The sequence below is a fragment of the Dermacentor andersoni genome, chromosome 7 (assembly GCF_023375885.2).
Source record: "Dermacentor andersoni chromosome 7, qqDerAnde1_hic_scaffold, whole genome shotgun sequence".
NCBI lineage: Eukaryota > Metazoa > Arthropoda > Arachnida > Ixodida > Ixodidae > Dermacentor > Dermacentor andersoni.
This window is the reverse complement of record NC_092820.1, coordinates 116953603-116980054: the sequence shown is the minus strand read 5'-3', so window position 1 is coordinate 116980054 and position 26452 is coordinate 116953603. Positions and strand designations below refer to the sequence as shown.

The window sequence follows — 26452 nt, the reverse complement described above, 5'->3', positions numbered from 1 at the left end:
GCCAACTGGAACTGTGTCGATGGGTGGCATGGCTTCATCTCTCATCGTATCGCCAGCCTCAGTCGGTACGTATTTCCCATCATTGCCACCATTAACTCTAGTGCCTACAATTATCTCATATAGTTTTTTTTTTCCTGCCAGTACTTGCCGAAGTCTCAGTCACGATATACAGCAATGTGTCTTTTTGCGAGAAGAATGCTTGTAGAGTAACTGTTGCATACATATCTATTTTGGGAGGTGCAGACAAATACAGGAGCTATAAAGAACACTGCTTTTTTTCCTGTGAAAAAGTGTCGCTCATTGTTGCAGCATGAGCAGCGACCACATTGTAAATGGTCTGCTAAATACATTGTGTTGAAAAAACGTGGGAAGCCACTAAGGCTGAAATAGCAAACATGAATCCTATCGATTTCAAGTGTCCATCAAGAGGCCATCTACGGCAAAACATATACGAGGACAAAGCTCTGCACTTTGTGAAACCCGCTGACGAGAAACACATCATACCTGCCACATATTATTCTATGGTTAGCCACTTATTATTCTATGGTTATCCACGTAATATTCTATGGTTTCCGTGCCCCGCTGCCCCAGTCCACTATACAATCTATGGGCAGCAGCATTGCTGGCTCAAATAAAATAAATTGCCCTTTTTGCCGCATATGCAAACCTCTTCATCACATCACTTCTTCAATGGACGTTATTTTTCTATTCCTGTTGGGAGCTCAGGGCGTTTCTCAGAGGCTTGCTTTCGCTCAACTCTTCTAAATCAAATACTGCGACAATGTAGTAGCGCTTCCGCAATTAGCCGTGCAACCATCGGCATTCTATACTTTCCTAATAGTTAAGTGGATAGCTCGAAGTAAAAGATTTAGCCAGCATGCTATCTCTTATCTTTGCTGTCATCACTTCTTTTAGTATTGCTGGATCACACCAAACTGAACAAATGCTATCGACTAGGCAGGGCTATGTTTGTGTACACATACCACTTACACGACAATATTACTTTGATTGCGTTATGCCTTCGAAGTCTAGCAAACAATTCTAAACCCCAGAAAATGTTTTACAATTAATCGTATTACACCGTGAACGCAATGATTAGGTAAGTATTGCACAAAATCCTCTGAAGGTTACCATTCGTATGGTGGCCCTGTTGCTGCACACTGAAAATAAAATTACCTGCATCTAGCAAGAAAGAAACTAGAGTGATTTTACCGCAGGTGGAATGTCTTCGACAGGGTTGTCAGGCGTAGCAACTCCAGCTTTCGGGCATACAACAACAACGACTGGTAAGTGCTACTGACTATTCCTGTAGCTACCTACGGCGCCGGAACTAGTGTGCCAATAATGTTTACTGCGGGCGTTGCTGTTCCTGCCACAATGTATATTTCTTTATTTTATTTATATATTAGATACTGCCAACTGCCTCTTGGCAGTCCAGGCAGGAGTGAGTGTATACAAAGTCGGCACTGCAAGTCAAAATAACAAAAACATGGGTTACAAGGAACCATAAAAAAAATGCTTAGAGATACAGACTATTGCGTCGGGAAAGGCAGCATGTACAAAAATAAATAAACAGGAAAATGGTGATTCTAAAACGAACTCGCTTCATTGCAAAGATTGTACGGCAGACACAAATGATTCAACCGAGGACATACAAGCGACTTCTTGCGGTAGAGCATTCCACTCTGCTATAGTTCGAGGGAAAAACGAGAAGCGATAAGCAAACATATTTGAGGCATATAAAGAAACTTCTGCTAACTCTGTTGTCCGGATACTGATTTATTTCTGTGCTCTAAGCACAGTCACTTTAAGTATCAGTGCACCTTCCAAGCATTCTTACCATTTTATGAATTTATTGCTGAAATGTTTGTAAACGGAGCAGAGTACCATCTCGCACTTCGCGCGTGCTTCGTTCAAACCGGTCAAAATCGTGACCATGACGCTGGATGTTTCAAGTTTAGAAAAGTGCGAATTATTCAGGAGCCAAAATTTTCGAGTAGTGCCAAGTATAAACGGCGACAAGCAACGCAATGGAGACGCCTATCACGACTACTCGTCGCCCGCAATTCGAAACCCAGGCTAGTGACGGCTCACCAGAATTGGGTTTATGAGGGCATCAAATACGCGTAGAAACCGGCGTGAAGCGTGATATAATCTTTTAAACTGATTTCCGTTGCTTTACAGAGCAGAATGAAATCTTTTTGAAGATCGCGCTGTGGGTGCTTTATCGTATCACGCAACAAAATTTGGTTGTTTGTTCGTTCCTTCACGACAAGATGCAGTACCTAAGGGATCCTGTTCCTGTTCCGGCTTCGCGCTATTGGCTAGACGCTCAGATTACGTGCGGCTGACGAGCGTAGAATTCTGGAATTCAAGGACCGAAAGATTGAGGGACTGAGGTATTTTTCGCCTTTCTTGGCGTTTATTGGCAGCCGCCGCATCATCTTAAACAGTTCTGTGTTATAAGGAAACAGGTAAACAGGTATGTATACAAAGTTTCCTGGCTACATTTTAGGACAAAATTTTTGCTTACATTTTGTTAGCAGCAATAAAAGCAAACTTTTCATTTGATCTCCTCCTTTACGGAAACAAGGGTAACCTCATTATAAAGCACCCTTTTCTTTACTATTCACTGCAGTGATTCAAGGAGCCGGAGCGCCAGCTGCAACTGTGTCGGTGAGCGGGGTGTCTTCACCTGGCCTCGTAACGCCAGCATCAATTGGTACGTATTTCTCCTCATTACCACCGTTAACTCTAGTGCCTACAATTATGTTATATAGTTTTTTTCCCCGGCACTTGCAGAAGGCTCGGTAGCGATTCATAACAATGTGTTTCTTTTTACTAGAAGAATGCTTGTACAGTAACTATTGCACGTCTATCTATTTTCGGGGTGCAGACCGGTAGATACATGAGCTTTAGAGAACATTCCTTTGTATCCTGCGAAAAGGTACCGCGCATTGTTGCAGCATAAACACTAGTAAACAGTGACAACATAGTCAATGGTCTGCTACATATACTGTGCTAAAAAAAAATGATGCTGATCCCACGCACTGTGGGAAATAATATAAGCGAAGCTTTCCGTGATGCATGCTTTGATTGACAATAATTAGCGGCAATGTTGGTTGCTTAAGCTTCATTTCTTCAAAGTTTAGGCTAATACGAGAATGGTGAGTTGATAATAAATGTTCCGTTACGTACACCACTGATGTTTGTCTGCCTAGTACACAGAACACACAGGAAGAGGTGTTTGCTTGAGGCGTTGTTGGTGCCTTATTTTATAACTTTTGAAAGGATTGAGCGTTGCCATTTCCTCACGTGGCACATAGCATTGTGGCAGAAGTATTCAACTTGATTTTGAATATGTTGTAGTAGGTTCCAAAACCACAGTCGGATTATGAGGCAAGCCGTCCTGGCGGACTTAGCATTAATTTTGACACCGTGATGTTCTTAACGTGTCCCAAAATCTAAGTGCGCATGCGTTTTCCATTTCGACCCCATCGAAATGCGGCTGCCGCGTTTGGGGTCAAATCCACGACCTCTATCAAAGCCATAGCCGCAAAGCGTTGAAGTGTTGATTCGACGGTCGACCGCTTCCGAAGTGTCTCCTGGACCCTGCGGTGCGCTTTACTTAATGCGGCTCTGCTTCAGCACGCCCTGCGTAAGTTGCCCGCTTGACATATTTGCATGGCGTTTATTTTTCAGAAATAGCAGCAACGTACTGCACCGTTTCTTGAACTTAAGCTTATCCTGTTTCCCCTCAAACGCTGTTGTATAGTTGTAGGGTTTTCTTGCCTTCTCACGCCACCTCCCCCTCTCTCATACTGAAACTGCCTCTTCTCTCTCTCCTTGTTCTCCTCTCTACAGTTATATCTGCGTCCCCTCTGGCCTCGCACTTAAGTAGAAAGGAAACCACTGCAGTTTCTGCAGTTTGAGGGGAGTCACGGATAACTGCAGCTGTCAAGCGGCTAATGTGGCGAAGGCCAGGGAGCTCCAGAGAGCATTGTGCACATTCGACGCGCTGGGGTGAAAACGAGTTTCTCCTGTCACCTTTCCTCTCTGACTCGCGCTGTCATTTATATACACGCTTTAAACCAGGCCCAATGCGGCGTGCACGACAGCAGCAGCCACAGCAGCCCACACCAGCAGCAGCAGTGGGAAAGTCGAAGGAAGAGGCAAAAAAAGATTCGCTTTAATAACGTGAAAAAGCAATAAGGCTGAATATAGCAAACAGGAATCATATCGATGTCAAGTATCCATTAACAGGACATCTACGGGAAAACACTTACGGCGAGAAAACTCTGTACTTTGTAAAACCCGACGCGTAGAAATACATCATATTGCCATGTAATATTCAATGGGCATCGGTGTCCCGGTCCCCCAGTCCACGCTACAATCTACGGGGAACACCAGCTCCTTTCTTCCTCTACGGGTAGCCACCGTTCTCTGCTCCACAACAAAAATGCCCTTACTGCCAGATATGCAAGCCCCTTCATCACATCATTTCTTCATTGCACATTATTTCGTCTATTGCTGTTGGGAGCAATAAATGCATGCAGCTCAGGTAGTTCAGCCAAGGCTTACCTTCACTCAACTCTACTAAATCAATTACTGCGACAACCTAGTAGTGCTTTCTCACTTCGTGGTGCAACCATCAGCATTCTTCATTTTCCATGTAGTTAAGTGAGTAGTTCGTAGCAAAACATTTAGCCAGCATGCTATCTCTTATATTTGCTGACATCGCTTGCTTAAGTATTGCTCTGTCACAGCGAACTAAAGAAACGCTATCGACTAGGCAGGGCTATGTTGGTGTACACATACCACTTACACGACAATATTATTTTGATTGCGTTATAGCTCCCGCTTCTTGCAAACCACTCCAAACCCCCTGAAAATGTTTTATAATTGATCATACTACACTGTGATCGCAAGGATTAGGTAAGTATTGCACAACATTCTCTGAAGGTGGCCATCTCGCATGGTAGCCTTTTTTGCTGCCCACCGAAAGTAAAATTCCCTGTGTCTAGCAGGAAAGAAACTAGAGTGATTTCACTGCAGGCGGAGTGCACTCGACAGGCTCGGAAGGCATGGGAACTGGTGTCGTGGTGATTTCACCAGCAACGACCGGTAAGTGCTTGTGACTATTACTGAAGCTACCTATGGTAACGCAACTAACGTGCTAATATTTTTTTTCTGTTGGCGTTGCTGTTCCTGCCACAATCTATGTCCAAACGGCTTCGAAAGAAAAAAAAATCAGGCTAACTCTGTTCTCGAGATTGTGATTTATATCGGTGCATTCAAACACAGTCACCTCACCTAGCTGTGCACGCTCAAATCATTCTTGCCAATTTGTGAAATTGCCCTCGAAATCTTTCTGTAACGTGTAGAGTACCGTTCTGATATTCATGCGTGATTTGTTGAAAACGGTCAACTTGGTGACAGTGAAGCTGGCTATACAAATTTTGGAGGAAAGCGAAACAAGCGGGATCCAAAGGTGACGAGCAGGGCGAAGCATAAATCCCATGTAGGCAGTTTAGCGCACGACGGCGAAAAGGGACGCAATGGAGACGTCACCTCTACTGATCGCCTACAAGTCGAAACCCAGGCGAGCAACGGCTTTGACTGAAGGCTCAGCACAATTGGATGTATGAGAGCAGCAAATACGCATCGAAACAAGCCTGATGCGTCATATAATATTTTGAACCAATCTCGTTTACTGTACAGAGCAGAATGAAATGTTTTTGAACGCCGCGCATTGGGTGTTTTACCGCTTGACGCAACAAAATTCATTTGTTTGCTGGTTCCGTGGCGACAAGCTGCAGTATTTCCTGTTCCGGAAGTACTGCCGTCACTCGTCGAGGACGCGCACAATATCGGCCACATGGGGTTTCGGGGGTCACGTGAAAGAGAAACCGCATGACGTTGTAAGACACAACTACCTATACATAGGGATCGCATACCTTTTGCGCCACAGTGGCACGCACTTACTCATTCTGGAGAATTTTACCAGAACGGGACACAGCCAGTGACCCAAACCAAATAAGTAAAACAAGAAAGCCGAATGAACCAGTGAATTTGTTCAGTGCATTGCTCTTCTTCGCTCAGACAACGATTTGCTCTACAGATACCCGTGAGTGGACAATTTACGTTTGAACTTTATGTAGGAGTTTGCGTTTACGCACGACAGAAGTAAGCTTATTATCCGTACATTGTCGATCAACGTACAGAAATTGTAGAAGCCCACTTACTGGCACCTGCATTCTCCGCAGATTAACCATTCGAATATATACACAGAAATATACCCACTGAGACACTAACCTACTTAGCAGCAGGTAGGTTCGTGTCTTAATCCTTAATTGTGTTCCCATTGCTGGACGGAGAGGAACCCTCGTCCATATACAAATTCAGAAATATTCCCTAAATTCACACCAGCGTCATGTACGGGCGTCGCAGCGGCTCTACCGTATGGTGGAACGTGTCTAGAGGGAAGTGCGAGGAAGGAGCTTGGCTGAAAGCACGACGCATACTTGGCGCGTTTCAGCGGTGGTAATACAGTGCATGGCAACATTGCCTCAATGCTAATCTCATTATGGCGATGTTAATCGCGATGTGTATTCGGATCGTTTTTTTTTTTTGTATCGATTCCCCGTTTCAGTATTAAATAACCGAGTGTTTGGGCGCTATAACGTGATTTGCTTTAAGCATTCCAGAATGGTTTGTTATGGTGTCGTTGCCAGACGTTGGCGTTAGGTTCAGAGCGACATATATGATTGGGGCGAGAATTAAATAAAATATACATTGTAGTAAGAAAAAGTAGTGTTGTGAGCATTCGTTAACAACCAATTTTCGCTGTTATTAGACATCGATATTAGGTATCCTACAGAGGCATGCGAAACTACAGCTCCTTAATTTTAAAAACAAAATGTGTTCGCTTGCTCACGTAAGCATTGCCGTCTTCCTCGGAAATTATAGTCTGAAATACTTGCATTAAGGAAGGCTATTTGCATGGACAGACTACGTATTGCTGACAGTGTAAGTGAGCATAAGAAAATCCTCGTTTGCTATGTAAGAGTGTTTCCAATATACACTTGCAGCTAGACACCACCAATTTTAGCAAAGGTTTAAGTGATATGCAGATGGTGAAATAAAAGTAACATTTTTGCACGCATATTTTAAGAGTGCAATTCAAGGACAAAAAATAAATGAAAACCAGGAAAAGTAGAGCTGTGTCTTCAATCGTACAAAATGAGACTAGCGTGTAATGACACCCGAGAACATCCACCTCGTTTGTAGTCATTCTCTGTCTAAAAGAGTTGCAACAGCAACTGGCCATAATACTTTTTAACAGCCGTTGAGTAGTTGTTGCACAAATTCTCAACGGCCTGAGCAACGGCCTGTATAGTAAGCCCGACAGAAAACATTCCTTTCCACTTTGCAAGGGAAGACGCTGGCGCATAGCAGCAACAGGAGTTGCCTAATGGGCTGCGTCACACCGACATGTTGCACCCACATATAGTTTGAGCACCGTTTGTGAAACCGTTGTTGTTGTACATGCCCATCCGACTTGATTCTCATACAAAAAAGGAGGGATTGGCCAAGAAATGGATTGATTATTTCAACTTAAACCACGCAGACACTTTCAGGGATCTATAGAGTAGGTGCAGTCAAAGGATGAAATATTGTTAAAGAAATGAAATAATAAAAGGAAGAACGAATAATCCCCTTTAAGAGCACAGCATAAACAAAAGAAAGGAAAAAGGTAAAATTTTACCACGGCACTTTGTGGGACTCCATAAAGCAATTCGTGGCTGCGCAGGAAACATCTCTGCGGCACAATCGCAGAGTAAACGCCCCAAACGGAACAGCCGAAATGCGACGCTATATACACCTTGTCGTCGCTGTCGATGCTTCGCCCTTCAAGAGAAACAGACATGTTATTTTCATATTTCATATGACAAGACAGGTCGTTTTACATATTCTGCGCGAAATTCGCAATGGAGAGGAAGTACACGGGCCAATACGATGCACTATAAGAAAAATATGGGGTTGTTCTAACTTCCTATTGTGGACACCTGCACACATATGACTTTTTCCTTACATTGGTTTCCTGGCTGTGAATATCGTGATATCTCTTAAAGGTGTTTTTACGCTCGTTTCCTTTTCTTGTCACTATGTGAATTCGTTGTAGGGGGCACAAACCAAGGGAAGCCATTTCTTTCTGGCACTTTGTTTCCGCTCCTGACAAGAGTATATACAGTGCAAAATAAATATTTATGAGTTACTGCTCAGGCCATTTTGTCAAACAATACGTTGATCTCTTTACCTCAATGCAATAACAATAAAATTTATTAATCGCTCACCCAGTAGATATTTCCATTTCACAATATAAACACTCTCTGTTCGAAGATCAGTGATAAGCTCGCAGTACGGCCATTGAGAGCCAAGTTATGGTAATATTTCATTGAACGCAACTGTTTTATTTGACCTCTCTGAATGCACATGGAGAAATAAAGTTCTTCAGAAGGCCTTCAGAAGGTTCTTCAGAAGACAGGTCGATGCATCCTCGAGTCGCTCGGCATCACGTACCACATCCAGCATGGAGAAAAGACAGTGGTTCCCGCCTCGGTCCGCGACCACCTGATCACCCTGCCGCTTCCCAAGAACATGCCCGAGGCACCACACCGGGAGACGCAACAAACGAGCAAGCGACCTGCAGAAGTTTGGTAACAGCAACGAGGCGGTGTACGCAGACGCTGTGCGATATGAAGGAGGGAGAAGCGCACACGCGATCACGGTTGTAGACCGCACGGGTAACTGCCTCACGAGCGCCATGGTGACCACTGGACACACGGAGGTGGCCGAAGAAGCCGCGATAGCCCTAGCACTCGTCGCGGTGCCGAACAGTGTGATCGTGATCAGCGACTCGCAGGCGGCAATTCGCGGCTGCGCGCGCGATCTTGTCTCGAGGGAAGCGGCCCGCATACGCCAAATTTCCTACGACGGCGACTCGTCATCACCCTCGCAACCCCAAAATTCTACTGTCTTCCTCCTCTGGACCCCAGCACACACCGATGTTCCGCTCGCGGGCAACGAGGCGGCCCACGCCAGGACTTGAGGTCTCACACTCCGAGCCGTCACTGATTATGTGGCCGCGGCCTCCGCCCCCGAGAGAGGGGCATCGGATCTGCCGGATCGGGACACTACGACAGAAATGCTGCAACAAAAAACACAGTGGCTGTGGGGCGATCGCCTAACTACGTTCAGAGACCTCACCCAACACTACAGACTCGAAAGATGCACAGTCCCGCCACCACACGATAAATTGAACAGGAACTAGGCCGTAACATTACGCTTGCTCCAGACACACACCTACCCTAACCCCGCTATCTTACAAGACTGCTATCCGCGTTTATATTGAATAGACGCGTGTAAAACTTGCGGACAGAGAGCAACGCTGCGACACATGCTCTGGGAATGTGCCGGCAACAACGGTAATTACACCAGCTCCGTTCGCGACGCGTCCATAATCGCGGCCGTTGCCAGATTACGGGAAGGCTCGAGCTCGCTTCTTCCCGACGTCGCCCCGGATGCAGGAGCCACCGGGGACCTTCTCCGTAGGCATCGCCGCCGCTGGCAGGCGGCTCTCAAAAGTTCAGAGCTGGCAGACCAGCTCTGGGCCGTCTGGCAAGCCGAAGGTGCCGCCCGAGTCCGAGGACTTCGAGCCGGCCCCTGAGGCCACCACAACAAAAACTGCCGAACTATTCATTAATAAAGTTTCTTCTTCTCCTTCTTCAGAAGGTGTTACTAAATTAAAATGCACATTGCTCTTACACCAAAGAGTATTCCTACTTCTAGTTCTGCCAAAGAATCTTAAATCGTCTGAAGATCCTCTAAACTTGATCATGTACACTACGCTGTCAGTGTTGTTACCTGGTAAAAATAACACGAATTCTACTTAAAGTTGGCGAAACAGCGCATTTTGTTACTCATAGCGATAAGCGAGCTTTATTCACTGGATTTTGCGAGAAAGCTACTAAAATTATTTCACTGCAGGCGGCATTCCCTCCACTGTCAACACAGGTGCGGGGACTCCAACTGTTGTGCTGCTGCCAGCAACGGGTGGTACGTTATTTTATCATTGGAGTATTTATATTTATTGCATTATCGAGCGTAATGCTTATTTTAGTTGCTAAGCTACAATTATCATAAATATACAGGTTCGTCTATGGTTGTAAAATAGCGTACTAGTACAATGCACATATTCCTATACTTTTCCTTCAGACACATGCGGTCAAGTATTTTGACAGAATTAGGGCGCTTTCCAAACAAAGGTGTATTTCTTTGTCACACTTTTCTGTTTTATGAATAGCTCTGACGTCACTTAAAGAGAGCAACACTGTTGCAAAACAAAGACGCGTAGAAATTTTACAACGTCCAATAACGTGTTCGTGCGAGCAGTTCACAGCTCATGAAACGAAAGTTGCAAGTTCACAACCCAGGTTCCTGGGCTAGATCACAAACCCGTTGGAGTGAGGGTAAAAAATACATCTCTTGGGTGCGCAGCAAAGAACACCTCAAATACAGGCAGTACGTGTATTTGTGGACCTTCTTTAAGAATCGATGATCGCGGGAAGTTAGTCATTTAGAAATAGTTTGAAAGCTGTTTTATGTTGAAATATGTTTTTGGATGTTTTAGGTTTCTTATATGCACTCCAGACATGTGTAAAGACGTTTCTCAATATTTGTGGCAAATTAGAGTCCGTGTTCTCAAAGACGTCATCTTGTATGTTCACTGGTCGTTTTATAGTCTTGTAGTGCGGTGTATGACATATTCTCTTTGGTGTTTGTGTCACCGTTCTACCTCCGAGAAAATGACACGAGTAATGACAAATAAGCCACTATGGTTAATAAGCGGACGTTTTATCTCTTGGCACAAGAGTTTTACCTGGCTGATGCTCTCTTTTCTTGTTGGTTTTCTCACACGAACCGACAACATTGTGGACCGACACACGTGTCTAGCGTGGCCGTTCATTCGTCCCACAACCGGTACAAACCAAGCAGCAAGTGGTCCTGACATTCTCCGGCAGCCTCTTTAAATTATAACCCGAATACGGAGCAATATACTTGCATGTGGCACTTGTTTCATCGTTTTGTGCATTTTATTGTTTTAGGCCCGGAAAGTGGTATCCAGTTAGCTGACGCCGCAACACGCTGGTCGGTGCCGTGTTTTAGTAATCCAGGCTCTGTAAAAAAGGCTTTAAAATGGGCTAAGTCAACTGAAGTATATCTTTTATATCAGATGCGTTATTAAGCAAAATATTCCTCATCAATACAAGAAAACTATTATGAGGAACAAAACAGGCAAATAGTTATCCTTGGTTCTTTATTGGGGTCTTCAGCGGAAGAAATAAAAGAGATATTTTTTTTGTGATAAAGTGTCAGGGCAGTTCTATATAATAAATGAACAGGGAATAATCTTTCATTTCAGTGTATCTAATATTAAAGATTCGAAGCATCTATCAGTAGCGTTGGGGTGTGATCTCACAAAAGTATATGTCAGTGTAGATACTGGACAAATAGCTGTAACGATCCTCGCAGTCATGCAACAGGCATAGCCAACTGCGCAATTTAAAATTCGGCCTTATATAGCACTCGCACAAAATTGAAGTGCAAGGCATTTTGCCCGCTAGGCTTCAGCCACCGTTCATTTATGCTTAAGCTGTACTTCAACTGCTGGTAATTTAGGCGAGGCATTCTTGGGAACCTTTCCGAACTTTTGCAGACCATGGCTGCTGTGTGTCACCGATGTTTGCTGATGTCTTGCTGAATAGCCCGTAGATAAAAAGAGCAATCGCAAGCCCGACCGTGCCTGCGAAACTCAATATCCCAAACAAACCCACCCGACGTTCTAACAATAAGACCACCATCGCAAGCAAAGTCGCATCGTGGCAACGCCAGCTAGCTCCTTGAGACGATTGCCGCGTTTTTGACATTGCGTGTCAAGGATGCGCAAAAGTACACGCACGGGCGGCAGGTTCCATTGCGCCAAATAAACAGGAATAAAATGGAGAAGTTTATTACATTTCATTAACCGCTTCATGAAACCTTCGCTTCACATAGGTTGCGAAATGCGCGTTTGGTCTGCATATTTTTGTTTTCTTCTTCGAACGTCTTCCGCCGAGAACATACAGTCCGTGCGCGGCTAATGACTGGTACTGGCTGGTTTTTTTACAGGACAAGAACATTCATTTTTCGTTTATATTTTCGCCGGTCGCTAAGAAGTAGCCGCATTTTTCTGAAAAACTAAATGTCACCTATTGCACATTTCCTTGTCAGCGCCTTCATTTGCTCGAAAACTTAAGTTCAATAAAAGTAAGTCGTCGCCTGAAACTTATCTTTCCGGCTGTGTTAGTTCACAATCTGTAGATCTATCTTGACATCAACAATATGGCTACCTTGCAGGCGAGACAACTATTACAGGAGTTACGAACGGGCAGCCTGGACTAATGCCGATTCCGGTAGCACCCGGGGGTGAATATGCTTATTATTTTCCTACAATGCTTGCTCTGCTCACCACAGAAAGACATCCGAGTGTCGCCATTTTGCTGTGGCTTACTGAAAAAGTGCGACACAGAAGACAATAAAGAAAGACAATACTTTAGACTGGACGAAACCGCCAGCAGACACGGGTTCTACTACAAACAATAAAAATTAGGCGAGCGTTTTGTTGTTGCAGACTAACCGCAGTCTCGCTCAAAGAATCGCGCTAGAAGAGGATCACAGCACTGCGTGACCACCACACTACCACACAAATAAAGAACAGAAAAGACTTCAAAAATTTCGCTGTGGCGGTGAATAGCAATTCAAATTTTCTAGCAATAAATTACAATCGGCTACGGCTCTAGAACACGAAAATTGATGTCACCAATTTGTCGAGCGTGATATTGAGAGGACTCATGTTCGCAGCGTGACGTACAGTCAGCCGCAAGAGTTAGCGGGACGTGCAATGCGTGGCTGAGCGATGCCAAATTGCGTTGTTGAGCCATCTACCGTCACAGAGTGTGGTGCCGAGGCTCCCAGTGCTTCCGTCCCAGGCGCCCTTTGCGCAGACTCGACACCACGCTGTGCGACGGTAGATGGCGCAGCAATTCAGTTTTGCGTCGCTCAGTCACGCATTACACACCCCGATAACTTTTGGGGCCGACTGTACGATAGCGGCCCAGCTGAGTAACAAATCCGCTCGCGTGCGAATACCTTGCTCTGGAAACAATCGTGTGATTATTTCTTTTTTTAATATTTAATCGTTACTGTTGATCTCAATTCTCCCACACTGATAATTTGACAGATGTATCGACTTTTTGCGATACATGTTCCTGATTTATCTCAACCAGCATGCGGCGCTTACGTTATCGATGATACTGTCAGTGACTTGCATACGTAATGTGAATTATTTTTTTTTTACTTTTGCACGTAAGAAGACAGGACGTCGAACGACATTTGCATGTTGTGCGGGCCTTCTTCGTTCTACGCCCTGTCTTTGTGCTCGGATAACTATCTAAAGAATCATGTACAACCAACTCGCCCAAAACGTAACGCTTCTGATCTAATATGAATTTGCCCTGGGTCAAACTATGTTGGTACAGTGCTGATGAGCAAGACACAATGCCTATTCACTATTTGAGGATAGGTCTCCCGTATACATCGTTCAATATACTCCTTGGATTGAACAAAACCCACTCTTTATTTGAAAGTCAATGTGAACCATCATTTTCCCACAAATTTTGCACAAAATGAATTAAAAGCGATGGAGATCTTGGAGACTCAGTGGCATTACTGTAATTCTATAATGCCGGTTTATTACTTTAGGCAGAAAGCTTCTGAATCTGTTTTTTTTCATATGAAGCAGTTGCACTGCTCAGAAACGCTTACTTTTCAGTCTATATTTTTTTCTCACTTCGGCAAAATAACTTCTAATTTTCAATGTGCCTTTTTTGTCAATTAGGAATTGGCGGGTCTGTGCTAATGCCACAACCACCGGCGAGCGTGCGTCCTCCGGTAACAGGTAGTGGTAAGCACTGATGTTCTTTGCATCATTTTTTGTATAATTTGCAAATGTAGAAGGAAGCCCTACTTCTTCAGATTATACTGATACTGGTGATCACTTGTGTATATGCCGAATCAATCGATAAAAATATTAGTAACAGTAGTATCCATAGCAGCAGTAGTGGTAGCTGAAGTAGCGTATTAAACATGATAGAAATTTCAAGGGTGGTGACTGTCGCTTTATAATTTTATGTATAACCAACTGCTTTTACCTTCACCACTAATGAATTGTCGTAATTCGTATTCATGCGAAATAAATTATCTTGATTCTTAAATTTACATTCATCAGAGTAACAATCAGAGGAGACAGTAGTATAGCTGCGGTAACAATAACTGGGCAGCAGTACATTTACCCTGATGCCTACTATCACTGCAGTCATCTGAATATTGTGGTGATATTTTTTTTCTCACACCATTGCCTCCACCAGTAATAACGAAAAAGAACGGCAGCAGGCTTCTATGGTTCCTTCAGCTTTTCCGTCGTTCATTTCGACGGCCTCTCTTTCCGCCATGAAGACCACCATCTTCATTTTGGGAGCTTGCTTTTGGCTGAAATGATTACTCTCACTTATTATGGGGCAGTAGATAAGCCGCAAGCAGTACAGGGGTAGTTGAGGTGGGGAATAGGTACGATTGTGAAATCATAAAATATTTTCAGGGAGCAAAAGTAAGATTTAAAATTTTGCTTGAATATTTTCATGATGGAATGAATCTGAACCTGGAAACGTTTAACGCTGGAACGTTATCTAGTGAGGCAAGTCTAGCAGTGCTATTGGAGGAATAAGAGGGCAGTAAATTGCCTACCTTGAATGCCAAGGTAGGCAAGAAGCAGGATGGAGACAAGTCAGTGGCGTAGGCACAAGGAAAAGGCACTAGGAATAGCAGGGGAGAGCTCTCAGTAGACTTTGCAGAACAGAATATTATGCGGATAATGAATACCTTCTTCCACAAGCGGGATAGCCAAACGTGGACGTGGAGGAGCCCGAATGGCGAGACTAGAAATGAAATAGACCTTATACTCTGCGCTAACCCTGGCATCCTATAAGATGTGGACGTGCTCAGCAAGGTGCGCTGCAGTGACCATAGGATGGTAAGAACACGAATTAGCCTAGACATAAGGAGGGAACAGAAGAAACTGGTACATAAGAAGCCGATCAATGAGTTAGCGGTAAGAGAAAAAGTAGAGGAATTCCAGATCAAGCTACAGAACAGGTATTCGGCCTTAACTCAGGAAGAGAACCTTAGTGATGAAGATATGAACGACAATCTTATGGGCATCATATGAGTGTGCAATAGAAGTAGGCGGTAATTCCGTTAGACAGTATACCAGTAAGCTATCGCAGGACACGAAAATTCCAATCAAGAGACGCCAGTGTATGTAATCCTCTAACCCTACAGCTAGAATAGAACTGGCAGAACTTTCGAAGTTAATCAACAAGCCTAAGACAGCTGACATAAGCAAGTGTGATATGGATACCATTGAACATGCTCTCAGAAACGGAGGAAGCCTAAAAGCAGTGAATAAGAAACTAGGAATAGGCAAGAATCAGATGTATGCGTTAAGAAAGAAAGCCGGCAATATCTTTATTAATATGGATGAGATAGTTGAAGTAGCTGGGAGGAATTTGAAATCCCACAAGTCGCGCCGGAAGAAGTAAAGAAATTCTTGGGAGGTATGCAAAGGTCGAAGTCAGCTGGGGCAGATCAGGTAACAGGAGATTTCCTAAAGGATGGTGGGCAGATGGTTCTGGAAAATCTGGCCACCCTCTATACGCAATGCATCATGACTTCGAGCGTACCGGAATCTTGGAAGAACGCTAACATAATCCCTAATCCATAAGAAAGGGGACGCCAAAGAAATGAAAAATTATAGACAGATCAGCTTACTGTCCGTTGTGTACAAAGTATTTACAAAGGTAATCAGAAATAGAATCAGGAACGCCTTAGACTTCTGTCAAGCAAAGGACCAGGCCGGATTCCGTAAAGGCTACTCAAGAATAGACCATATTGACACTATCAATCAGGTGATAGAGAAATGTGCGGAATATAACCAAACCTTATATATAGCTTTCATTGATTACGAAAAAGCGTTTGATTTAGTCGAAACCTCAGCAGTCATTGAGGCATTGCGGAATCTGGGTTTAGAAGAGCCGTACGTAAATATACTGAAAGATATCTATAGCGGCTCCACTGCCACCGTAGTCCTCCATAAAAAAAGCAAAAAATTCCTATAAAGAAAGGCGTCAAGCAGGGAGATACGATTTCTGCAATTCTATTCACAGCGTGTTTACAAGAGGTATTCAGTGACCTGGATTGGGAAGAATTGGGGATAAAAGTTAATGGAGAATACCTTAGTACCTTGCGATTCGGTGATGATATTGCCTTGCTTAGTGAGTCAGGGGACCAATTGCAATGCATGCTCACTGACCGGGAGAGGCAAAGCAGAAGTATAGGTCTAAAAATTAATCTCCAGAAAACTAAAGTAATGTTTAACAGCCTCGGAAGAGAACAGCCGTTTACGACAGGCAGGGAGGCACTGGAAGTGATAAAGGAATACATCGACTTAGGACAGGTAGTAACCGCAGATGCGGATCATGAGACAAATAATCAGATGAATAAGTATGGGCTGGAGTGCGTTTGGCAGGCATTCTCAGATCATGAACAGCAGGTTGCCATTATCGCTCAAGAGAAATGTGTATAACAGCTATGTCTTACCAGTACTCACGTACGGGGCAGAAACTTGGAGGCTTACGAAAAGATTTTTCTTTAATTGAGGATGAAGCAACGAGCTATGGAAAGAAGAATGATAGGTGTAACGTTAGGAGATAAGAAAAGAGCAGATTGGGTGAGGGAACAAACGCGAATTAATGACATCTTAGTTGAACTCAAGAAAAATAAATGGGCATGGGCACGACATATAATGAGGACGGAAGATAACCGATGGTCATTAAGGGTTACAGACTGGATTCCAAGGGAAAGGAAGCGCACCAGGTGACGGCCAAAAGTTAGGTGGGCGGATGAGATTAAGAAGTTTGCAGGGACAACATGGCCACAATTAGTACATGACAGGGGTAGTTGGAGAAGTATGGGAGAGGACTTTGCCCTGCAGTGGGCGTGACCAGGCTGCTGCTGCTGCTGCTCCTGCTGCTGCTCCTGGTGATGATGATGATGATGTCAAAACTTGAATTCATAATGCCACTATCGAAATGGTGTAGTGCACACTTCGAGACTTGAGTCAAAGTTCTCTTTTTTTTTGTATAATTCCACATTTGCTACATCGCACGATTCGCTGCCGTGCGTCCTGTGACATACAACCTGCAACAATCTACGTAGCGCAATAATTGCGGCGCCGTTGTTGGTAGTGGCGCAATCTATGCTTCCTTTGTTTTGTTCCAGCAACCATTTGGGTTTACTCACATCCTCTACCTCTTCTGTCATTGATGTTGTTTTCACGAACATGACTGCAAAGAATTGCGCGCCAAAACGGCACACTCTTGCCAAGAATACTGTATATGCGATGTACACGTTGTTATCCTAAACAGTTCAACTGTATTGCTCGCATCGGCTCAGTTTTGATGGCTCTGGCCTGCGAAGTACATGCATGCGCCAACACTCTCAAGCACAACACTTCGCAGTAATTCCTAGGTGCTCTTTGTTTTAAATTTACATGTACATGCCACAGTCCTGTTGTAAGACTGGGAATACACGAGAGGACACTAAAGAGAGGGAGAAATCATTAACTATAACATCGGCAAGGAACTAGGCATTGGCAGAGAACTAAGACAAATATGAGAAAAGTAACGCGAACAGAGATACATTGCTACTTGCAGTTAAACAATAATTAAAAGTAGTCAGTGAATCTTCCCTTCTATGACGCTCTAATGGTGTACTACGTGAGGAAAATAACTTTATTTGGGTGTATTCGTACGTTGCCAATAAGCATTAAGAACAGGCTTTTTAGAAATAGGTGTAACGGGTGCTTCGGTCAAAGCTACGCGGCTTGTCTTTGGCCAGGGGAAGAATAGTTGATTAGGTTGCCCAAGAACATAATTGAGTCTATAATGCGACGAGCGCTAATAAAGGTTTAGCTTATTAACGACAGTGTTGCAGGTGGAGAAAAATTTCGGTCATATCGAAAGAGCACTGGCTCAACTGGATAAATATGCACTCTTGAAAGTAACAGAGTGAAAATGAGCAAGAAAATGAGCGCCGCTGTCTAGCAGTTGTGATGTTTAAAAATTTCATTTTGTTATGGAGGCTATGAGAGCGAAGTAAAGTGGCGATAACACTGAAAAACTAGTCTTGAATGCTAGGTACCACATTGTATAGCGCTCTGGGCTACTAAGTCCGTGTTGCTGCAGTAACATGCGTCAAAACGCAATGGTAATAGTTCGGCACAAAGCTTTATTTCTTTTCCCCAATGACAATGGTGAAACGGTGAATGGCTAGTCGCTTTGACGACGACAAAAGCAAGTCTTGTGGACGGGTGGTGGAATTGATGGACGAACACACAGGCAAACCCACTTTAGGCTCTTTATCAGCTGTCGCAGTGAAATAAAACAGAGCGTAGTGCCGCCCCACTTTCCCAATTATTTGTGGTATATAGGATTCGCTCATTTTCGATTCAAATTTAAAAAAACACAAGTAAAAAAGCTTTTTGGCATGTTTAAGTTGTTCTGACTTATGTAAGCATGCACACAAAACTGCACATGCTTGAACAGGCCAAACGAATTTGCAGAATGTCTGATTATGAGAAAAATTAAAGGGAATCTGAGACAAAGCCAAAGCAATGGCGTTTGGAAATAAATAATAATGCCTACCGGCATAATAATCGATATAAATTTCTTTACGGAGCACACAGGCATTTCGAAAGGAAGCGAAAGAGCAATAACAATGTACTTGATGTCGGTAGATTGCTTTGCTTGTTCTTACTCTGTCTTGCAGATCTGAGGCAGATGACAAGCCATATTTTGTTCAGTGCACAGAACTAAAGACCATCGCTTCTCATTCTGTTCCAGGTGGCATGGCTTTTACTGCCAAGTCATATCGATGCAACTCCGTACCGCCTACTGAGAATTGCCTATCTACCGTTAAGAGGTGGTATTATGACCCCAGTAATCGCACATGCGTCCTCCGCAATGTTGGAAGATGTAAGCCTCAACCGGCCTTTCTATTATGTCGCCGATGTGTGATGACGTGCATGGGTAAGAAATTTTTTATTTCTTTAGTCACGTTTTATGCATATCACTATGCTATCGTTTAGTCTCACTGAAATAATTTGCAATCTCACTAATATTAGAGCCTGCATTATTTCACTTTATTGGCGGCTTTCGTAGCAGGCGTGCAGTGCTAAATGCAATGCTCAGAATTTCCACACCATCACGGGCGAATTTCGAAAGAATATACATTAACATTGCGGCATTGGAGCTTCCATATTCCTCATTTTAACGTCAGGGTATGGCTCTAATTTTTGTGCCAGAGTGTAAGACAACCAGGCGACACATTGCATATACATATCTTACATTGCGTTTGCACAGACTACAGGTCACACTGCTCGCGGGTTTCTAGGCGGTCTTCGAGGTCATTCCGTTTTCATGAAGCTATCTCCAAAAATTATTGCAAAAATGCGCGTCCCCAAATAAAAAGTGATGATAGAGCGCCTTCAAATGCAGAGAGAGGACATAATATCATTTCCAAATATTATTCGAAACGGATATTACCGCCCTAGGCCGTCGTTGTAGGTGAGGTATTCCGCATTTCAAAGATTGAATTGGGTAACAAGTGGTACAAATAAAAAAAAAACAATTCCACAAGTCTTTCATGGAGAATTTCATGTTGTCCCACATTAATACTACACACAGATAGTAGTACCATCTGTGTACAGTTAGTTAATCTTGTTATAGGCCTCCTGCAGTTTCAGACGTACGTGCTACGCGGATGCCCTTTTGGCATAATCGGTGGTCTAGTGGCGTTAAGCCTCCCTCTCGTCACATAGGAATACACGTGGTCAAGAAGCTTCTGCTCAGGATTTCAATACTGCGAACACGTAGTATGTCTTCGCTTCCTTAACAACTTTCTCTCATATAATAAAAGAGCCTGGTAAACTAGGTAACAGCAATCTCGATATAATCATAGGTCTGGCTTACTAATACTTTAAAGGTGCTTCATTTACGTTAACAACCATCCGTCATGCAGATATTTCCTGGAAGACTGCGCACCGCATGTGACAACAACTATCGGGAGTAATCAACGTTAATAACTCCGTTTCACAAGAAGTCCAGTAGTCAATAGCTCTAAATAGTAATGACGGACGAGCTAGGAGCAATAGAGTGAGTCATGGGACTAACTGGTTCCTGAAGGCGAGATAAACACAAACAATCAATTCAGATTTCTTCCATATCTTAATGTGCGCAAAGCAGAGCGTTTCACACGCAAACGGGCACGACACATTGTGCGATCAAAGCTATTCTATTTTATTTTTCAAAAAGCAGCGCACTAGCAACAAAACGTTCACACATACATGAAACATGAGGACAGACAAAGGCGTTGAACTGCCACTATTGCTTAATTGTTCAAAGACGCGCGTTTTTAGTAATAGCTTTATTAAGGACCCGCGCCGTGAACGCAGCATGGCGAGGTACACGACAAAATATTAATATTTGATATTTAATACCATCATCACTTAAGGAAACCAGCGAAAAATTTAGACGCAAACACGACAGAAAGAAGACACCGCAACGCTGGGGTGTTTTTTTTTTTTCTGTCGTGTTTGCGTCTGAATTTTTTCGCTGGATTTCTGAAATGTCGGCATGAACCAACTGGCCCAGTGATCATCATAGCATGCGCTCTCAAAATGGAATCTAATGCTCAGGTAGCGTCGTGGTCTATCTGAAACCGAGACTGAGACGCGGCTGATACACGTGCCCTCCGAATTGTTGATCTATAATGATTCTATAATTTCCCTAGTTTCTTTATTACGTTACCTGGACACAACGTTCGTGTATGTGAATGCGGGTAAGCAGCCGCGGTCTATGCTATGAAAGAAACAGTATTCCGAACCTTTAGCTGCAAAATGATAGTTTCGCTCTGTAAAGTTCTTATTAGCTTCTTGTTAAGGCATGTGCCAGTCTGTCTGCCTGATATATATCTTGTCCCCTGCAAGAAAAACTGAATAAACTGCTCAATCCGTAAAAACTACGTACGGGTTTTCAGCGCATGACTGGTCCTGGACGAAGTAAGCTGGCTCATACACTCCGGGTACTCCTAGATGTTATTGCTTGCAGTAGCAGAAAGCTTACTGAAAGAGTCGAAAAAAGGCGTGTGGAGCCAATTGCAGTGATTGGAGCCGTCAGAAAAAGATGGGGGTGATACCTAATAGACACAGTTTCCAACAGTCTGTAAAAGTTAGGTGAAAATGCTGGCATTGATGGGGTGTGTTCGGCACCCATGCAAGGAGTTCAATGGAGGAAAACGATAAACAAGTCCCCACTCCGATCGAGCACAAAAATCCCTACGTCAATTGCACGGAGCGAGTAGTTTATTCAGTACTCTGACAAGATTAATATCGGGGAGACGGCCAGATGTCTTAATGTGACACTTACGGTTTACAATTTTTACAGCACAGCTAAATATTCGGCAGACTTCGCTTTCATTGGAGAGCTTGCGAAACACTTTCCCATACTCACGAAAACAGACGTTTTTGTGCAGTGAACGTAACTAACAAACTAGGCAAGTTCTAGAAGCAATAGGAATCGAAGAGTTCAAGGAGACGTGTATCAACTGCGCCTCAGCATCACTTTCGGAAAAGCGCACCCCGACCTGGGCATGTGATTCCATGTTGACCGCGCGCGGTGGCGGTATATGTTCGATTTTTTGCCAACGTTTTGTTTTCTTTACCAAGCTGATGTCACAGCGCGTGCGCTTACCGGATCACGATTAGTGAAGGACGTCTTTGAGCAATAAATTAACAGCTGCTCCTGCATATGTCCTCATCCTTCATGTTTTTGTGAACGACTTGTTCTTTGTGCGCTGCTTTGCCCCATTCGTGCATGTCTATTTAGAGCGTCAGTTACTTCTAAGTACATTCAGCATTTCTTCTTTTCGGTTGTTGTTATTATTTTGAATTCATTGCCGGTTATTCAAAGAGGTACTCAGCTTGTACTTTCTGCAACATATCCCTACCCAAGAATTAATATTCCAATGCGCGTGCGTTGTGATAGATTTTACCATTATTTTGTTGGGTTCATACGTGGATGCTATTTTCCTGCTGGTTACAGGTATCAAATCGAAGGATACGGCAGTAATCAACCATTTATGCGCATTATCCGCTGAAAGGCTGCAGCAAGATGGCATCTAAACAAGACGATAAATTGCGTGTTGTATAATGCGCAATTTGGTTGAAGGGAAACTTGGCTTTTGATATAATAAACAGTACTTGTGATATGACGGACATCTATCGTAGAAAGCGCGAATGCTATTGTGTTTTCGAGCTTCGGCTTTCCCATTGTCTCTGTCACACTCACTACAGGCTACCAGGCATCGTTAACAAGATAAAAATATATGCAAGCATTTTCCTAAGAACAATAGAATGCAGGCACATGCACCAGCAATGCGCACACATATTTCCACATAAAAAGTAGAACAAGATCACTTTTATTTCTGGTTACTGAAAGCACAACCTTAACGAAAGAAATGAAATAATGGTATTACAGTTAAAAGGTAAATAGTGTACTGAATATTTAAATAATAATTGGCTTATTGAACTACCCCCAGCTGAGTCTTGCCTCTGCTATACTAAAAATGCATCTACGGAGCTTGCGCCAAATGTACCCTGCTCAAATCACCATTACCCGTGGTGGTGGTGTGGCAATGGCGCTACACTCCTTCGCACGAGATCGCACGGGATAAAACCCTGTCCGCGGTGCCCACATTTCAATAGGGCTGAAATGCAAAAACGCCCGTGTACAATGCAACAGGTGCACGTCAAAAAACGCGAAGGGTTTGAAGTCATTGCAGAGACCTGACAGCGTGCCTGACAATAACATTGTGCTTTCGCTACATCGAACTCTGCGAAATTCTATTTTCGATAAAGCGTACCGCTTATGATGGTATTACGTTGATCATGGTAGGGTTAAAGAAAATTGCCTCGTTATAAAATTCCTTGAAAGGAAAAACTCATACCGCCTATATTTGCGTTCTCTTAGAAGGGTCTCAGAGGAGGATTCTACCTCTGAGCCTATTTAGTGTTGCAGCAACCTGCTACCACATCACGCACAAAGCATCGGCTTTCCAATCCACACAAGGCAGCGAGTCTTATTGCAATATTTCAAGCTAAAACCTCTGAAATGCGTCATGGGACGCGGCACACATGAAAGGCCTTGAAAGGCCTAATAAGTTGTCAATTTATAAAGCTCTGTTAACACTATATTTCTAATGCGCCTTACTTCAAATATCGGCGCACGTCTGCGTGTTTATACCTATACTTTGAGGCTTTTAGGCCACGATTTGTTTGCTTTCAGCGCCACATTACGAGGTTACAGGTAAGCAAGAAAACGTGTCCTGAAGGCGACGGCTGTACAAACAGGCGCAAGTCTGGCTACGAACATTCCACCGCAGTCAAATGTTGCAAAGTCGCGATATAACTAGTTTGAGCGTTCCTAAAGCATAGGTTGAAGTGGACCCCTTTAATTTAGAATGAGCTCACTGATACGAGTGGAGATCTTTGTTAGGATGTGGCCCTATGCACCAGCAAGTGCGAAAATAACAATTGAGGAAGAGACAGAACACGTGTTGCACCACTCAGAGGGAAAGCATAGGATCAGCGCTTAAACATTTTTTTTTTACCGTAGGCAACAACCATGGAGTTAACCTGGTAGGCAAAGTGGCGTACATGACAATAAACAGGAAAAATGTTGTTGAAGTACTATGCTGCCTCGACCTACTTCGAATTCAGCGCACGTCTTCATGCCAAACCCGTATTTAGTACTATCTTCTAATAGAGGAAAAGCCGGGCGAAAAAGTGGTAGCCGCTAATCCGCTGCCAAGAACAGATTCTCATTTCGCGCAGCGCAAGTATCCTCCGACTGGCAAAAACTTATATTTTTTAATAATGAAAGTATTCGTAATAAAAACTAATATGCATCCGAATCTGGCTTGCACGTGTGGAGTGTATAGCCGCGTTTACATGAATGCGACAGTGTCGCATCGCATCGCATTTCTAGCACATCACATTCATGTAAACAGCGGTAATGCGCTACGAAGGCGCATCGCATTAATGCGCCAGGCGAGGGTAGATTTACGGGCACGAGTCGACTCACGCGGAGCATGTAAACGCAGGATCGTCGCAAAGGGAATTATGGGTAGGAATTAGCCACCAACATGGCGGCGGTCCCGGCTGCCGGCTTCGAATTTAATTTGGCGTTGCTTTTGTAAAATGCACTTCGTTCGCAGCAAATGATTGTGTAAACGGCTTTCGCTTAGTCTCAGGCCGCTTCGACGACAGTATTATCGATAACCGTGTGGTGTTTTCGAGATCGCTTCTCGTTTCGAACGAGTCGAGGCCTAACGAAAGGAACATTCGAGATGTCAGGGCTACCTATTGCTAGAGTCGGGATATAGCCGCAACGACGGCATATTGCCTGTGAAATCCGAAGATCTCGCTGGCCAACTAAACCTGTAAAAAACGTGCGCTGCTTCGCGTGCACTAGAGTATAGCGTATAGCGTACGCTATAAGTTGCGTTCGCTAAACTAAAACTGTCTATTTCTCGGCACTCAGCCACCAACGTGCACTCGGCCCACTACCGGAAACCAGTTACACCGGAAGTCTGCTGCACTTCCCTTATACGACACCATGTGGCGCTACGTTCTCGCGAGAGTTAATGCGCTACATGTAAACAGCGTCGCATCGCCTTTCCCAAATGCGCTTGGAAATGCCATGCGCCACTGTCGCATTCATGTAAACGGATCTTATGTAAAGTGCATTCTTTATGTTTGAAAAATGCCACGGCAATTTGAAATTCGCTGCATGAGTCAAGGTTGGCTAATAGACGGAGCTACCCATTCACGCAAGGCTCGGCACAGCGAGTCTCGTCTAAAATCGCAAATCGTCTCCCACGCTTGCTCTCAACTCGCACCGAGATCTTACCTTCTACAGTACTGGACTTGACATGACACGGCGTCAAATAAACGTTCTAATAAACCAATCATGACATTGCGCTGTTACTTTTCGTAGTTGTAGCTGACTCTGAGAAGACGCCTGAGGAGCTGGCAAACCTCAAAACGATGTATCACTGCCTTACCCCTGCTACTGCTGAACCAATCAATGGGTGCGGTGAGGAGAGTTCATTTACAGGTATACTAGCTGTGTGGTGCCGAAACCTGCAAAATCGGGGTCGCTAAAAGAAGGGAGAAATAAATAAGCAAACAGGCATTCGTCTTTTGTGAAGGTATGGGATATTCCTATCAAGAAATAAAAGAAGGTATTAAATAAACCCTAATGCATATTTGTCCACTGATATTGAAACGAGAAAGATGCATAACGTTTTTAAATACAACTGCTTCCTTTTCATCTATAAGAACACGGGTCAAGTTTTTTCCGAGGTTCATTGAACATCGCCTTATATTCGAAACTTTCTCGTATCAAACAACAACACCCCGACAGAGAGCATCTCCACATTCCTTAACTACTTCCTTCGGGACTTGCAAAAAGCACTTCCGTCATTTGTACAAGATCCGCCCCACCTGCTGAGAATCATGGAGGACATTAATACTAAAGGCACACTACCCCAAAACATAATTCTCGCAACACTAGACGTCACGGCCCTGTACACCAACATTCCAATCCCGGATGGTTTATCTTCGATAAAACAAATGCTGTCAAAACACAATGCACAACACTCTAATGAAGTCGACCTGTCTCTACTTGAATTAGTTCTCGCACATAACTACTTCGAATTTGAGGAGAGTTACTACCTACAGATACATGGTACAAGCATGGGTACGCCTTTTGCACTAACCTACGCGAACATATATATGGGGATTCTAGAAACAGATTTCCCATCACGCTGCACGGACAAGCCCCACACATACCTACGATAAATAGACGACATGTTCATAATATGGGATATGGTCAAGACAGTTTAGATAAATATGTAGCATTTCTAAACTCTTTTCATCCAAAAGTAATCCAAGAGTCACATCAGACTCTTCAACTGAGCCCATAAACTTTCTGGACACAACAATATACATTGAAAATCAGGTGCTAAAGGCAATGCTGTATAGGAAACATTTACACAAACACCAGTAGCTCGAGCATACCTGCCACCATCCCAGACATTGCAAACAAGGCATCTT

General features: G+C 43.7%; 1 protein-coding gene and 1 long non-coding RNA gene across 4 annotated transcripts in view; one reads left to right on the top strand and one right to left on the bottom strand.

Annotated features, from left to right (window-relative positions):
* Window positions 1-22549, top strand: LOC126534921 (uncharacterized). Its single transcript, XM_055072034.1, has 9 exons — window positions 1-65; window positions 1218-1286; window positions 2639-2722; window positions 5056-5124; window positions 10051-10119; window positions 12460-12528; window positions 14000-14065; window positions 19119-19304; window positions 22377-22549. The coding sequence occupies exons 1-9, from the start codon at window positions 20-22 to the stop codon at window positions 22454-22456; spliced, it is 738 nt and encodes a 245-aa protein (XP_054928009.1). The 5' UTR covers window positions 1-19; the 3' UTR covers window positions 22457-22549.
* LOC129385640 (uncharacterized) overlaps window positions 8449-26452 on the bottom strand; it is a 35694-nt gene continuing 17690 nt past the window's right edge. Inside the window, exon 3 of one of the 3 annotated variants that reach the window (XR_011895515.1) lies at window positions 8449-8707. This is a non-coding gene — a long non-coding RNA (uncharacterized lncRNA). The other 2 variants (XR_008613121.1, XR_008613120.2) reach the window with 2 other exon arrangements.